This window comes from Colobus angolensis, unplaced genomic scaffold, assembly GCF_000951035.1.
Source record: "Colobus angolensis palliatus isolate OR3802 unplaced genomic scaffold, Cang.pa_1.0 Scaffold356, whole genome shotgun sequence".
In the NCBI taxonomy this organism is placed as follows: domain Eukaryota; kingdom Metazoa; phylum Chordata; class Mammalia; order Primates; family Cercopithecidae; genus Colobus; species Colobus angolensis.
Window position 1 is genome coordinate 1,512,465 of NW_012116888.1, and position 16,800 is coordinate 1,529,264.

The 16,800-nt window shown below is 47.2% G+C and overlaps 1 protein-coding gene across 6 annotated transcripts in view; it reads left to right on the plus strand.

Annotated features, from left to right (window-relative positions):
• Positions 1-16,800, plus strand: part of LOC105519652 — a 294,464-nt gene that overhangs the window by 61,310 nt on the left and 216,354 nt on the right. For 2 of the 6 annotated variants that reach the window (XR_001003006.1, XM_011953091.1), the window contains one exon: positions 3,979-4,290. The exons of the other annotated variants lie outside the window; for them this stretch is intronic. Coding sequence is in view for 1 of the 2 variants with exons in the window: in XM_011953091.1 (XP_011808481.1) it covers positions 3,979-3,983 (5 nt within the window). In the remaining variant the exon portion in view is untranslated. Of the gene's footprint in view, positions 1-3,978; positions 4,291-16,800 lie in introns of those variants that run through there. 6 annotated transcript variants of the gene reach the window in all.

A 16,800-nucleotide genomic window follows, 5' to 3' on the forward strand; every position in this document is an offset into this window, starting at 1 on the left:
ATGTCTGACTTTGTGCTGCTCAGGACACTCTGCACCCAAAAGTGAGCGAGCCTGGAAGACCTCAGGGGGTCAGATGTTTGAAGGGGCTGCTGAGTGTCCTGGCAGGCAGCAGAGCCTCACCATCAGTTCGCTGCATGGAAGGTTGTGTGCCTCTATTTCCCTGCTAGTTTTTGAATTCCCTTGAGCTCCGGTCCTTCCTAGGTAAGAGAGATGATCCCAATAGCACCAACCTGAGAGGGCTGGGGAGATGTTTGAAGGAAAGTTTGGCTGGGGAGCCGTAGCTGGCCTGTGGTACGTGTTCGGTAAATGGTGGCCAGGAGGACCCGGGTGTGTGTCCTGGAACTGACACACTCTGCTGACGGGGGTATTGAAAGTCCCCACTCAAAGACACAGAATCTTCCCGACCAAGTGTAGGTTGGTAATGATGCGTGGAGTACTTTGCAGAAACTGCTTCTCAGGGGAGGTCCCCTTGAAAAGGTGCTAAGACTGCTCAGAGATACGTGGCTGGAGCTCTAGACGCGGGAGCCTCTGTCAGAGACAAGGGCCGGGGGACTCAAGTACTGCTGCCTGGCTCCCCTGCCCTGACAGCTCTAGCAGCACACGAGTCTGATTTATACAAAGAACCCATCTCATATCTCCCTAAAATTAGTCTATGATAAGCAATATACATTTCCTGAGTGTGAGGTCTAGGTTTTAATATTCTGAAAAATAAAAACAGTGGACTCCTGAGAGCCGAACAGTTTGGCAGTTACTGAGCAGGCTCATCTTGGCAATTCTTTTGAAATCTCAAAAAATTGGCTTCCTATAGTGTTAGAATCTGACGTGAGTCAAGATGGACAGGGTGTGAGTTCCTCACTCGTCCCTTTTCTATGCATTGAGGAAGACCTCGGTGCTGCCAATGGGGCAGAGCGAGCTCCAGTGTGTTTTTGCGTGTGGCTGACTGGAAGCTCTGGCTTGGGCTCTCAGCAGTGAGGTATTGGCAGTTCCTTGGATGTCACAGCAAATCGAAGCTTGTGGTCTTCACTTCCTCCTGCCTTGAGACTTACTGCGCAGAAAGTAGAGGCTTGAATGGTTCAACTTCAAGGACAAAACAACCTGTCTTGGGGGTGGGACTGGGGGTAGGCATCTGTGCCACTGCTTCTCTCCCCTTGTCAGTTTACCATGCCAGCAGCCTTCTGTCTGATTGTCATCAGGAACAGAAAGAGCATGATTTGGGAGCTAGCTGGAGAGCTTCCTGAAGGTTGCCTGAGCTGCATTTTGGGCCCCTGATGAGGGCTTCTATTCAGGGTGATGTGTGTGACCCTGAGGCCATCTCTCAGATCTGGGGCGGAAGTAAGGTTGTGTACCTACAGTGGGGAGACCTACCTGGGGGCTCCTCAATATTAGACACCTGCAGGAACAGCAGGTCAGCCAAGCCAAGAGTAAGAGTGGCCCTGTCTGTGACTAGAAGCTTTTTCAGGGCTGCCTCAACACTGGGGTGGCACTGGTGGTCTCCACCCACTCCCAGTGTACACTGGCATCTAGGAAGCCATGTGTGATCGGCTCTGAATTAGGGGCAAAACTTTTAGTTCTCAAATGAAGTGTCGTGGGTTTCTTCAGTGATAACTAGACAGCCAGGCCAACGTAGAGCTGATTCATCCTTGCAAAACCTCCCAGACAAGCCAGCTCAGGCCTTGCAGTGGAGAACTGGAATTCAGAGTCTTCTCAGCTTTGGCCAGAAGCCAAAGGTAGGAGAGGTAGGAGAGACCCAGGTCCCGGTCCCTGCTGTGTCCTATCCAGAGTGACCTTGGGAAGATTGCCAACTTCCTTTTTTGGTGAACTTTGCTTTCTTTACCTGCAAAGTAAAGGGTTGGTTTGATGATCCTTAAGGGTGGCCACCTCTCACTCTGTGACTTTGGCCCAAGGTCCACATGGTTGGGTGTTCCATACTGTAGCCCTCCTGGGCTATTACATTTTGGTTTTTCATCACAGTCAGAAGTGGGGGTAACTGGTGAGGGGCACGGGTTGGTAAACCACCTCTCTATTTCAGTGATGAAACTAAAGAAACCAGGTTTCCCCTTCCACCCCTACCGGCCACTGATGCATTACTTAGTTCCTGTTTCTCTTTGCCCACCCAGGAAGGCATTGTGTATGAAATCCTGGGCCCAGATGCTGGACTTTAAGCCACATTAGAAAATGCAAGCTCATAGGACTCAAAACGGGAAGCTGGCTTTCCCAACAGATTCATCTGGGCAGTGCTCCTCCCAGAATGTGTAGGGATCACGGGGCCAGGTTCTTCAAGACTCAGGAAGCTCGATTTTTCACTGTCACTAGCCAATTAAGGAAGAAACAAATAAGACTGTAGAAGTTTGTATGGATCCGTTAACTCACTTGTACAAGACATTGGGAAAGATACCGGGGTGGGGGGAGGAACAATACAGTTTCAAAAGATAAATAGAGACTGTCACAATCGCCACATGTCGTGGCAGCCAGGGCTACCGGCTCAGGAGAAGCTTTATTCCCTGGCCTGCAGTGCTGCAAGAGACCCTGGAAGGAGGAGAGCTCTGCCAGGCCCTGCGGGCTGGGCAACCCGCCTTCAGCCACATTTCCTAACACCACTCAGCAGAACCATGCCAGCAAAGGCCAGTGTACAGAAAAAATACGGTGTGCCAAAAAAAAAAAAAGTTATGCCCATATATGTTCGGGAAGTGTACAATAATTTAAACAGCTTTCTTATTTCTTAACTTCTCTGGGTCTTTTGTGTACTGCTGTATCTTGTGAATGAGTCTCAAGAGGAAGGATGAAGCTTTTCCAAAATCACATCCCCTCATCTCATTTTACAGAAAAATTTGTGCCTAATATTAACCAAAGGAAATGGGGAGCGGCAGGGCCAGTGGGTTTTCATGGTGAACTGAGGGTTGTATCTTGGACAGGTTGTATGTGGAAGGGACAGAAGGGTTCCCAAGGAAGCTTTGCACGGTCATGGGTAGAGCTATCCCTTCTTCATCCATAGTGAATATGGCTGGAAATAGCAGGTAGTCTTGGATTTGACCTCCCTCCCATGAAAGTGCTGTCTCCGGTTCGCTCCTGGAAAAGCTGCTTTCTCCCCAAAGTGTGTCTGAGCAGCAGATTTAAGCATGAAGTTGGTTTTGTGGGGCTACAGTATGGACTTTAGGAAGATGGTGCCATCTGTATTTCTGATTCTGCCGTCCCTCTGTCTGTCTTTGGAAGTATCCTTTCACGTGTTTGGAAGACTGAGAATGATTTTCTGCAAACAATGAGCCAGACCACGCTGGTCTCAAGCAGCAGAGCAGTCATTAACAGAATCCCAGTCTTTCTAGAGCTGCTGTCAGTCCTGTGCTGTCCTCAGGGACTTTGCTTGGTCAGGGGCCCCACTTCTTATCTACCCTTCCCTCTACCTCACCGACGCTTCTTGGCCCAGGTTTATCATGATTATTCGATGTGCCTGGGAGGCCATGTCTCCCAGGGAGGCTTAGGACCTCATTGGGTTGGAATTCCACAGGGATCTCTCATTGGGTCTCTTTGGGCCCTTGGAGAGGGGAGTGCAGGGCACCACCTGGGCAAACACCTGTGCCATCCTGTAAGTCCTTGTGTGACTCTTCATCCAAGTCAATGGGGGCATGTAGGGGAAGAGCCTCAGGGTCCATCAGGAGTCAGACTCTGACCAGGAAGTCAGAACTGAGTCAACTTTTCAATAAACACACAGGCTGGCCCCAAACAAAGCAGCAGGCTTTTGGGAACATCTGCCTTTTCAGTCTCTTCTGAATTCTGTTTATGTGGACACCCCATGTCCTGCACCACTGTTGCCGCCAGCAATGTTTGTTGCTTGTCAATATTTGAATAGATGCTGATAAATTTGATTCTCTGGCTTACTGTGGCATTCATGATATGTCTTTCCCTTTTCAGTCTCCATGTACTAGAGCAACTGTCAGTGTGGTTGGCAGTGACCTGTGTTTTTCATGCATGTTTTTGTTTCAGAATAACTGGGAGATGAAACAGGAAGCTCTATGACACACTTGATCGAATATGACAGACACCGAAAATCAGGACTCAGCCCCCTCCAGCACCTCTACCTGTTGCCCGCCGATCACAGACGGGATGCAGCTGAAAGATTCCCTGGGGCCTGGTTCTGACCGCCCGCTGTGGACTCTGAGGCCTCTGCATTTGCGGGTGGTCTGCCTGTGATATTTTGGTCATGGTCTGATCTGGTCGATTTCCCATTTGTCTGGCCAGTCTCTGTGTGTCTTAATCCCTTGTCCTTCATTAAAAGCAAAACTAAAGAAAACAGAATTGTTTGCTTATTAGCTATCTTTAAGCACTGATTGAAAGGTGTTTGAGGGAACTCTGGCATTACCACACAGTTCATCTGACATCTTTCAATGTGTGTTGGGCTTGACTCTCTCATAACTCAGCCACGCTTGCCTTGCTGCTTCTTATATCTCTCCAGATTGCTGTAGAGTCAGTGTGGGCAGACTGACATTTGAGAGAAACGTTGAGCTTCATCTGGAAACCTCTTTTCACACCCACCCTGATCGTGGCCTATAAACTGTGACCCCAAGATCTCCATTAACCTTGGGCTTTCCACTAGAGACATCTACCATCTCTGCTGCCTCCCTTCCCTCACACATCAGTTACTGCTTCACTTATTCATCCCATAAGGATTTCTTGGGGGCCTGCTGTGTGCTGGGTTCTGGAGACAAAACAGTGGGTGGGACCAACTCAGCCCCGGTCCCCACCCAGCACCTCTAGCCAAGTCTGAGTGGGCTCTGCTGAAGAAGTGTTGGGCGCACTGCACAGTTCATCATGGTAGACGGCTCCGTCCTATTTCACTTAGATGCCCCGATTTCCTAAATGCTCTCTTGAACTCTGACACTCTGGGACTGGCACCTGAACAGGCTGTACAACAGTGAACTATGGAAGCCTGCCTTCTGTGTAATCCCACTCTCTTCCCCAACCTCAAGCAGGACAATCTGACCCCCTCCTGAGGACATGGCCAAAGAGGCCATTAGTAGGAGCCTTCCAGAACTTTCTGGCAATCTTCACTTTTAAGCTTTGAAACATCCAAGAATAATTTTAAATGACCATGTTTACTGTTTTGTACTTGTTGGAATTAGTTTACCAATAGGCCATGATGATGATCACAAAAACCACTACGTGCATGCAGTGTTCATTGCAATGCATATCTAGGTCTCAGCCCAAGTGTCCCCTCCTCAGGGAGAATTCCCTGAGCACCATGTCCTGAGGGAAACCTCCAGCGTCCCCACCGTTTCTCTCTATCTTGTGATTTTATTTTATTTTTTTCATAGACTTACCATTATCAGCACTTATTCTGAATGTTCAATTATTATCTGTCTGTCTCTCACTCCACTCCCAAAATTCTGCTCTAGAAAGGCAGATTGTGGTCTGTCTTATTTCCCAGTCTGTCCCCAGCGTTTGAGATCTGAGCCTCATCAACAACTGTGTGCTGACTGGGTTCATCCTCTCATTACTTCTCAGGCACACTGAGATGCCGAGCAGCCCAGTGCTCTGACCATGTTTGGCGGATAAGGAAACTGATCTGAGTCTGGTGAATGGCCTCACTAGGGTGAGGACCCAGGCTTTCCTCTGGGACATCACCCAGCAGAAAAGGTGATTGTGAACTCTCTACTGTCTGGATAGTCAGGTTCTCATCAGAAACCAAACTTTGCCTTGCTGATAAACTTCCTAAAGTTCACGTTATTTGCCCCCATCCTGGAAGATAAGGACCACTGTGTTGTGGAGGGAATTAGCCTCAGCTGGGTGTCTCTGGATGCTACTTTCCCCAGAAGAACACTAAGAAGAGCAGATGAGATGAATACAAAGATTCCAGCTTGCCCTGAGATTCTGCTGGTTCTACCTGGCTAGGTGCTAGCAGAAGAAAAGGAGGTCTACAAGGGTAACATGTGCAAGGGCAGTGTACAGGGGTAACATGGACATCAGGGACAGTCCTCCTGAGGATGTGGGGAGCCAGGCCCCACTGTGGGTTGGCAGAGTTGCTCCCACAAACCTAACCCTGGCCCCTCTGGACACACCCTTGCCCAGGTGCAAGGAGCTCCACTGGGAAGAACATCTCCACCCAAGTGATCACTCTTCCTCTGTGTTCTCAAGCAGGACGAAACCACATTCTCTACCCATTTCCCAGTCTCACCCCCAGGATTATTTATGACCTCAAAAAGATGGAAGTCACAGGCGCAGGGAGGACCAGACATAACCCATATGGTGCCTGCAGGATAGTTAGTTCACAAGGATATTAGGAGAAAGAGCGAAAGAGAAGTGACCACACAATTCTAGATGGTTAAGGCAATAGTTCTGACCCTGGCCAAACATTAGGATTACCCAGGGGCTATGAAAAATCCAGACACCCAGGATCCGCTTGGACCAATCACATCAGAATCTGGGGAGTGAGGGGGTGTAGACATCAGTATTTTTTACAACTCTGCAGGTCATTTCAATGCATAGCCAAGACTGAGAAACATTGGTCTCTCAATGTACCATCCACTATGGTAGCTGTTAGCCACAGATATCTATGGAACATATAAAATGTGGCTTGTACAACCAAGGGACTGAATTTTTAAATTCCTTTTTATTTTACATTTAAATATCCACATGTGACTTGTGGCTGCCGTATTGGACTGTGCAGATACGGATCATGTCTATGAGCACAGGAAGTTCTACTGGCTAGTGTGGTCCAGGGGAACCTGGAGTCCTATGACTGCCAAGTGAAATCCTGCTGAGCCTGAAGGGACTTTAAGGTAATTCTGTCTGTTAACTTCACTAACAAGCCCTCCTGTCTTGGATTTGCTGTATATTTTTCATCTATGTTTCGAGCCAGGGCTTGTGCAGAAGCAAGGGTGATAAACCTTCAAAGCACTGCACTGTCGGACTGAAAAGCATTGAAAATGCAGTTATTCACTCAGTGATGTTTCTGCATATACAATAGCGGTCCCATAAGATTATAATGGAGCTGAAAAATTCCTATCACCTAGTAATGTTGCAACTGTCATATTGTTGTAGCACAATGCATTATCTTTTCTATGCAAAGACATGTTTAGATGCGCATATTCTTACCATTGTGTTACAGTTGCCTACAGTATTTAGTGCACTGAAATGCTATACAAGTTTGTAGCCTAGGAGTAATAGGCCATACCATATAGCCTAGGCATGTAGTACGCTATGCCATCTAGGATTGTGTAAGTACACTCTGTGATATTCACATTACAATGAAATTGCCTAACGATGCATTTCTCAGACTGTATCCCTCTCATTAGCAACGCGTGATTGTATCTGTAAAAATCTAAGGCCCAGACCTAAGTATTTTGGTATTCATTCTACTGGTTTACTCAGTTTGTATCTATGAAGACCCAGTTCTAGAAAGGAGCTTTCTAAATTATTGTTTAGTTCGTGTAATCCAAGAATTTATGAGACTTTTGGAAAAGCAGAGTGCTAGAAGTGCCACCTTTCAGAGGTCACGGATTTAGTTAGGTGGCCCAGCAAACTCGACTCGTTGGGGTTAGAGATGGAGAATTAGAACCAAAGCTGAATCACTTTCTGCTTATCACTCACAGACTGCCAGATTTTCTTTTTTTGTTGGAGGGAAAGCACCTTACAACAAATAATAATACTATTTTGAATTTCAGAGCTTTCCCTTTTTCAAAGCACTTTACCATCTCTGACTTATTTTGTCCTCCCAACAAGGCCGTAAGATAAGGAGGGGAGGGCTTTTTAGAGCCTGTCTAACACCCTAAGACAGAGCTTAATACTGCTGAAAGCATTGAAAAGTACAGGTTTTGTTTTCTCATCCCGGGCCACACTCAAGTACTTAGTGAAACAAATGGACATAGATTTTTTTTTTTTTGAGATGGAGTCTCGCTCTGTCGCCCAGGCTGGAGTGCAGTGGCTGGATCTCAGCTCACTGCAAGCTCCGCCTCCCGGGTTCACGCCATTCTCCTGCCTCAGCCTCCCGAGTAGCTGGGACTACAGGCGCCCGCCACCTCGCCTGGCTAGTTTTTTTTGTATTTTTAGTAGAGACGGGGTTTCACCGTGTTAGCCAGGATGAGTCTCGATCTCCTGACCTCGTGATCCGCCCGCCTCGGCCTCCCAAAGTGCTGGGATGACAGGCGTGAGCCACCGTGCCCGGCCTGACATAGATTTTTAATCCTACAGTGGACTGTGTTTTTAACAGACACTAGAGCTTCACATTTGTTCTCTTTGGTTCCATCTCAGGTTTCTAACCCTTGTGCCTACATTTTTGGGAGCCATTTCTTCCTCAGAACTTTGTGTGATCTGCGAATTTGGTAAATATGCCTTCCTTTACCATGTCTCCTTCCAAGGTGTTTTTTTTTTGGACGGAGTAGCTCACTGCAACCTCTACCTCCCGGGTTCAAGTGATTCTCCTGCCTCAGCCTCCTGAGTAGCTGGGACTACAGGCGCCCGCCACCATGCTCGGTTTATTTTATTTTATATTTTGTATTATTAGTAGAGACAGGGTTTCACCATGTTAGCCAAGATGGTCTCAATCTCTTGACCTCATGATCCACCCGCTTCAGCCTCCCAAAGTGCTGGGATTACAGGCGTGAACCACCGTACCCAGCCTCCAAGGTGTTTTTTAAATGGTGAATGGGACAGAACACAGGACAGACCCCCATGGCTCTCCATGAAGAAGGTCCTGTGTCACTCCAAAGGATGTCCCCTGTGTAGAACCAACCGCGCCGGGCTGACATTCTCACTTTTGGGTCCTCAACCTTCTCATGGGTAGAGCTGCAGAGAGTCATTTCAAACCACACTTGACTGTGGGCAGAAAGCACGGAATTGTCTGTCCAACTGGGGACTCAGGGGCAGCCTGGCTGTCTGCAGCAGCTGCAAAGGGAGCAAAGGCAGGCAGGAATTCCATGAGCCAGGAGGTGGCCTTCTTTGGAGATGAGTGTCCTGCCAGTTGCAAGTCCTCCTGGTCACACCATCATCTGGTCCATCTTTTGTATCTTAGATCGCATAGGGTGAGAGGTTTTCAAATGCTTTACTGAAATCAAGACACACTTTCTGGGGCATTCCCCTAATCGACTGTTCTGGTGAAGCTCGTCAAAACAGGAAATGAGGTTAGCATGGAATGACTTTCTCTTAGAGAACTTATGTTGCTTCCTTGAGACCACCACTTTCTTCCCAAAAGCTTGTGAGCCTTGTTTCGTGTCTCTTCTGGGTTTTCTCGGAACTTGGAGAAAGTCTGTTCTTCTGTAGTTTTTAGAATCCATTCCCCTGGAAAATGGTGGTGGTATTTGCTTATTCCCAGTCTTCCCGACTCTCTCCTTTTTTCTCCAGTATCTCTAAGATGTTTGCAAGTTTGTCTGAAGTGAGATCTGCACATACTCGAATTACAGCAAGAATGTGATTGAGCCACAGGCGCTGTGCCCACGACCAGGCTGACAGGGCCACATGTGACCTCCCTGGCATGGGCTTTAGGCAGCTCCTTCCCCTGAAGGAGCTGTTGGATCCACATGTTCTCACTTTATCAAAAATGGCAGGAAGAGAAAACTAATCTGGTGGAGATGAAACTTGGTGGGAACACTCCGCTTTCCTCCCCTGCTCCGTGTGTGAGCACTTGGCTCAGAAATGCACTGTGGCTGAGACAGCCCTATCTGGCTTCACCTAAGCCAACCCCCGTGTTGAGTTCTTTAACTCAGTTATCAAAGCAGTGAGGGTTTCAGATCTAGACAAGCTGCATCATGCTTATTTTTGCTGAGGTTTTCTGACAAATGGCTCTACTTGAAATTTCCAGATTTAAATGTCTCTTTTATTAAAACTAAAGTACTTTTGAGTCATATTTGCTTTTATGCAGTAAAAGAGAGTCCATGAGAAGGAATAGCTGGCTTTGCCTCACAAGTGTTTAGGAGGACTGCTGTCTCCAATGCGAGACCTGGATTACCTTTTGGAGATTCACCTACTTCTCATGATGCTCTTGTTGCTGGAATCATGGTCTGTTACATGCTTTACATGACTTAGCAGGATCTTGAAAGCTGTCCTGAGTGCTCCTGCTGGAATGGGGTAGATTCCAGTTCCCTCTCCCTTAGTCCCGCATGAACCTCAGCCTCACTCTACTCAGGTCTGGAGTACTTAGTGTGTTCAGCGATGATTGTCTACATAGATGGATTTAAAAATGTGCACCTTTATAATCATCCCAGCTACCACCTAAGGTTCTAGCTTGCTCTGGAGACATTTTTGATGGTTTGCAATGTTATTTTCCAGTGTGCATAGGCAGGCCCCAGAGGCAAGGTGATCATCCCTTTGTTTCAGTTAAGAAAACTGAGTTTTAGTGAGGACATCAATTTTTCCCATATCACAAAAATGGTCATGCGATGCTGCATCCCATACTTAGGTCCAGAGTGGTGAACTTCTCCCTATCCCTCTATTATGCTGCCATTTTATATTTTGCAGATGTGTAAAATCAAATGTCATTCTTCCCTAAAAAAGACTGTGAATGGTAAGCAACAATTGGGAAGGGTGACACCAGACAATGGCTGAAAACAGGGCGACTGGGAGTTGACTGATGGGTGCTGAGCGCTTGGCACCCCTTCCTGCTGTAGACCCCACTGGAGTCTCCTCAGCAGGGGACACCGGTGGCCCCCATTGGCCCTGCCTCCTGCCAGGGCTGTGTGAGGATCCACACGGGCTGGGATGAGGGTGGACGTTGTTCTGCAGAAACTGCCCACTACTCAAAAGTGATGTTGTGGCCAGGCACGGTGGCTCACACCTGTAATCCCAGAACTTTGGGAGGCTGAGGTGGGTGGATCAAGAGGTCAGGAGTTCAAGACCGGCCTGGCCAATATGGTGAAACCCCGTCTCTACTTAAGATACAAAAAATTAGCCGGGCGTGGTGGCACGCACCTGTAATCCCAACTACTTGGGAGCTAAGGCAGGAGAATCACTTGAACCCAGGAGGTGGAGATTGCAGTGAACTGAGATTGTGCCATTGCACTCCAGCCTGGGTGACAGGGTGAGACTCCATCTTGAAAAAATTAAAAAATTAAATAAAAAAAATTGATGTTGCTGGGTCAAAAAGGGAGAGGCCCCACCCAGACCTCTTAGCACTGGAATCTGCATTTCAGCAAGATCCCGGGGGGCTGTCACAGTTGCTAGCTCTGCTCTTTATGTTCGCCTCAGTTAGGTGCTGAGTACCTGTTAGAGGAGTGCATTCGGTCTTTATTCTTCAGAGGAGCTGATCAGAGGGTGGAGACATCAGACAGGGACTCCTGGACCCCGGGCAGGCCTCCCCGACTCAGCTAATGGGGATGGAGCAGAGGATGGAATGTTTGAGAACCACCAACATGCAGCAAGGAAATTAGTGAGAAATGAGTTCCACCTGCCAGAAGGGAATTTGAGAAGGGAATGCACAAATACCATCAAAAACTATGACTCTTCTACCTCCAGCCCTTGCCACCAACTCCTATCCCGTTATTTTTATATCCGAGAGGGTTGATAGGCAGCAGACACACTGACTCTGTGAGCATTGTCCCTGGTCCCTGCAGGCGCGGTGACCATGTACCCGAGTTCGCTCAGGGTGGTCCTGTCCATGCCTATTAGAAATGAGTTCATAATTCCTTTCAGCTCTGCCTTTCACTCTCAGGCATGCCCTCGCTTGACAATGCCTATCTGGTGTGGATACCCTCACTTTAGATTACCTTATGTCTGCTATTATATTTTCCCAAGAAGTTGCTTTACGAACACTGACTCCTCAACATACGGTCATCTCTGAAAGGAAGGGTGTTTGGCAGTTCCTCGACAGTTCTGGAAAGGCTGCCTTAGTGGAAGCAGAGTCAGCCATGGGGGGGTGAGAACGAAAGTGTGCACTCAAGCATGTTGTGTGTTCGGGGTGTGTGGGTATGGGTGTGTGACAAGGTCATATGGGTTCTGTGTACCTTAATGTGTGACACAGGTGTGGGTGCAGAAGAGGACACGGGTTGTCTGGTGCATGGGTGCCTATATGCACGTGGGGTGGTTGTGTGTGTGTGTGAGTGCACATCTATGGTATGCGTGTATAGCTGTGCATACATGCCTATGTGTTTAGAATGTTTGGTGTGGTATGGTGTGTGGGAATGCATGGGTGAATATAAGTGTCAGTGTCTTGGTGGATGTGTGCATGGATGTAGTATGTGATGTGGCTGGATGTGGGTATGACATGTGTGCAGTATGAGCGTAGATTTCTGTAGCTTGTGTGTGTATGCAGTATGTATGTTTGTGGTACATGTGCATTGTGTGTGGCTGGGTGTGGGTGTCTATGTTGCATGTGGAGTGAGGTGTTTGTGATGTGTGTGGGTGTGTGCGGTGGGTATATGCTGGTACCTGTGTGCTTATGTGTTGGTGTGTGGAGTGGCTGTAGGTGACATGTGATGCCATGTGTGCCTCCTGAGCTTGTATGTGGTTGTCCCCAGACCTACTGCAGACTCAAGCATGGCTCCATGTGGCACCACCACAGGAGAAGCCTCTGTGCCCTGGGAGCTGGTGGGGAGAAGGGTCTCACTCTTGCCTGCCCCTGGGCATCCACCATGGCTGCACTGGGAAGCCACTGGGTGCAATGGTGTTGCTGTGTGGGCTGGGGCCTCAGGCCCACAGGCAGCAAGCATAGACCAGATCTACCCCGCACCCTGACTGTTGAGGACGGGCCCTGGCTGTGTCTCTGCAGCCCAGCTAGCTCCTGCTGCATAGTCAGGCCTCTGGAGAGATGTTCCCAGGGAGGAATCACTGAATGGATTTCCTTCCTCCTGCCCTGTTTGGATAGGGAATCTTGTAGATGCTTCTGGCTCCAACTTTTGTGTGCAGTGACTACGACAGAGAAGAGATGAGCTCCCTCTCCAGCCTTCTGGGCTGTGGCATCCCCTATATGTTTCTCCTTGGGGACACTCTCAATGAGGCCAATTCCGGGCTGCTGGGGGCTTTTCCCTCTGTCACTGAGGGGCCTCCACAGGGATCTGCCTGGCTGCAAGATGCTGATGGGTGGAGGGGTGGCCCATCTGACCTCCAGGAGCAGGAGCTCCCTGCCCACTGCCCACATGGCCCACCTGACCTCCAGGAGCAGGAGCTCCCATCCCTGTCCCTCACCTGTTGCCCCTCTGGAAGAACATTGCTCTTGTTAGCTAACAACCACCTGACTTTCCTTGATCTGTCTCTCCCTGAGGCAAGAACGACCTAGGTCTGAAGACTGAAGATCAGTGCTGGGGCCCCTCTTGGAAGGCTGAGGAAGTGGAGAAGTGCCCAGGTCTGGTCTGCTTAGCCTTCCACTAGTTGTTGGAGCTCTTTGAGCCTTGGTTTCCAAACCCATAAACTGGGAGAATGTCACCTACCCCAGCAGCATGGGGGACCTTTGCAATAAGGTGCGAACCCACTCAGCATGATGCTTGGCACAAAGCACAAAGCCAATAAATGCTGGTTATTATCACTATTATTTTAATTCAAAGGTTCAAATATTGAGAATGAAATAAATATATCAGGAAGTAGTAGCATTGTGCCATCAGAAAAATACTCTGATGGGGTCCTAGCGATCTTAGTCATGAAAATAAAATATCAGAAGAAAGACAAGATGATTTAGAAAGAAGGGATGCCAGCAGTCTTAGAAAAAACAAAAAACAAAAACAAACAACAAAAACAAAACTGGTGGTGGACAGTGAGACACCAGGAGCAAATACAGGACCAGCCAGCCAGACACTGCTTCCTCTCCCTTTGACAGGCAGGACAGGGGCCCACTCCCAAATCTGCAGGGTCAGACGCGATAGATGAATAGTGATTTGCCTGAGTGTAAATACTGTGATGTCTTTCTTTTCTTGAACTTTTAGCCTTGCTGGTAAACAGGGTGCATCCAGAATTGTTTTTCTGAGAACTGACTTTTGAGGAAATAGGGGGAAAAGGGGTTTTTATTAGCTAATTTTCAGGCTTGTGCATGACTCAAAACCTTCTTATTGTGTTTCTTAACTTTGCTTCAGGAGACCCTTGGCCAAAAAATAGCTTTGTTTTTAATTGATGAAAGAAAAATCATTACAATGTGTAAGTATGCCGATTCAAACACGGCAAAACTTTCAAAGACAAAGTGGGGGTGGGGAAGTCATTCTGAAGAAGATTTCTGAGACAAGAAAAAGAACCAATCCAAATCCCCATTTGTGTTTTCTAATGAGAAACTCCTCACATGCCATTTCCCTGATGACCCTGGTCTTACCTTGACCACCTCGCCCCGTTTTCATCTGTTATAACTTCTGAGATATTGTAATGGAAGTAAAGAGTAAGCTTGAGATACTCAGCATTCAAGGTGCTGCCTTCCTTTCTCCAAGCAGGAGGCTGACATAGCCATCTTTATTTACAAATGCCATAAATCGACTGTGCAGGATCCTTTCGTGAGAAAGGAGAATAATGGCAGGGAACCATCCCAGCAAAACGAAGACCTGGGCTCCACCGCCAGCTTTTCCCTCAAAGGTCATATTTCACCTCTGCCCTGTAATTTCCTGAATTGCTCAGTGAAGATGTGACTTCTTGGCTTCCAAGCTTCACGGAGGTGTTGTCCAAACACAAGGTCCATAAAGTGCTTTGGAAGGTTTGGAGGAATAAAACTCTCTTGATCCGAAGTTGTGATGGAGTCTCATCAACATTGTAGCCGATGATGGCGAGTGCTGGAGGGTTCATCAGACCTGAAAGCAACCCCAGCCTTTGAACCACTCTCTCCCCTCACTATTCATTTGTGTCTGTTCAGCTGAACGCTGGCAGACCGTCTTTCAAATAATGCTCCTGTTGGAAAGTAAGCTGAGGACACTGAGAATAAATATCTCCAGTCTTCTAAGCTGTATGGCAGTGTTGATGGGACCTCGAAGAAAGTTGCTCCCTGCCATCTTAGAAGAAGGAGGAAGAGGAGAAGGAAGCAGGAAAGATGGAACAAATTGCCGTACCTTTTTAAAAGATGGGATTGAAATAAATCACAAAGAGTGTTAAAACAGGCAGCTCGTGGGAAGCCAATCGCTGACACTTTCAGGCCCCATCCTTTCCTCCTCCTCTTCCTTTCAGAATAAATTAAAGAATGGGCCCAAATCCAAGTTGTGTGTATGGTATCTTTATCTGATTGACCTCGTACTCCTAATAATATCTTATCTTCGCTTGTAAATCATTAGCACCCTTTTCCGTTCTCCCGGCCTGTCACTTCTTTAAATGTTATGAACACTCACAGGAGTCCGCTCTGCAGACAGACAAAGCTACTGCGAGGGTCCTCTGTCATTCATTTGGTGATTTGGTCCTGAAGGCCTCAGCTGGCTTCACTAGCAAAGTGTTTCACACATTCCCATAGCCCTGCAACAGCCACTTCCCCAAAGCAAACAATCTGAGAGATCAGGTAAACACTGAAGAATGGAAATTTCATTCATTTTCCTACCTGCATCCTCTCTGGTTGACAGAGAATATCAGTCAATGCAAGATTTGTTGAGAGTGGTACATTTGAGGATTTATTTGTAGGCTGTGTTAATATACTTTTGAGAAATTCAGTTGTATCTAATTAATGCTTTTTTTTTCCCCTTTGATTCATTCCAAACTATTTAAATTGGAAAACTCTGTGCTATTTCAAGATGCACTTTAAAACTCATGTTGCTGTGATGGTGCTTGTTGTCACTGCTTTTTGTTGGTTGGTTCTTGTTTCTACAGGGCCCCTCCTCTTTGGGCTCATGTGGGTACAGACAAGACTCACAGTTCCCTAGCCAGATGATCCACAGAAGTTTTTCAAAGACTGCATGGGTAGTGTTACTGAACATAGTTCATATGTACGGGTGCATGTGTGTGTGTTTCTAACCTTGCAAGCTCCTTGCAAAACTATATAAATACTTGTACGTAAGTTGTGCTGTACATATGAACATGCCTTATGAGCAAGGTCGATTTTAAAGTATTCCTTCCATGGGTAAATAAGTCTTCCCTGATGATAAATCATTACAGTTACTTTCACCTCCGAAATCCCTTGAGCTCTCGACTCCCACTCAGCCCCTGTAGAAAAGGGCTCCCTTTATTTACTGCCCTACTTGTTGCAAGTTGGGGACTATTTCTTTAAGTCTAACTTAATATTTCTTGTATTTAGTTCAAACTGAAAAATTCTCATGTTTACCGCCGGGTGGGGCAGGGGGAAGCAGTGTCTCCTTTAAATCTGTTGCAGCACACGAACTTAAATGACAAAATAAACACAGAAGACTGGAAAGTCAGGGACCCTCTTAAAGAAAAGCTTACAAAATTATAGTGTCCACGTGAGGCACGACTTTCATATCCTTTATCTAAGTGTCACATGATAGGGCGGCAAGTCGATCCCCCCAGAGCCTGGATGATAGAAATATTTGTGGTTTGATATGCGTCAGTGCTTATGACTTTGGCATCAAATGCAATCTCCTTTGTTTCTTCCCCACATTCAAGAAGTGCATCTTTCCATAATATTGAGAATAGAATCTAACATTTATTGAAAATCTATGAGCATATTTTACAAAAAAAAAAAAAAAAAGCACTTCCACATACTCAGTAATGGCCCAGTGAGGCAGATAATATCTTCATCCCATCTCACGATGGTGAAATGAAGATCAGAGGGAGCCAGCAACTTACCCAAAATGACCCCCTTAGGAGGTGGCAGAGCCCATACTCAAAGTCGGTTTGTTTAACCAAACTGCTTACAATGTCAACTTAGTTTGCGAAACAGCCCTATGTGGTTGGTGGTATTGTCTGCAATTCATCATCAACACACCAGGCCCATGGCAAAGCTAAAAGCAGAGCTAACAGCCAGAGTGACCAGAACTG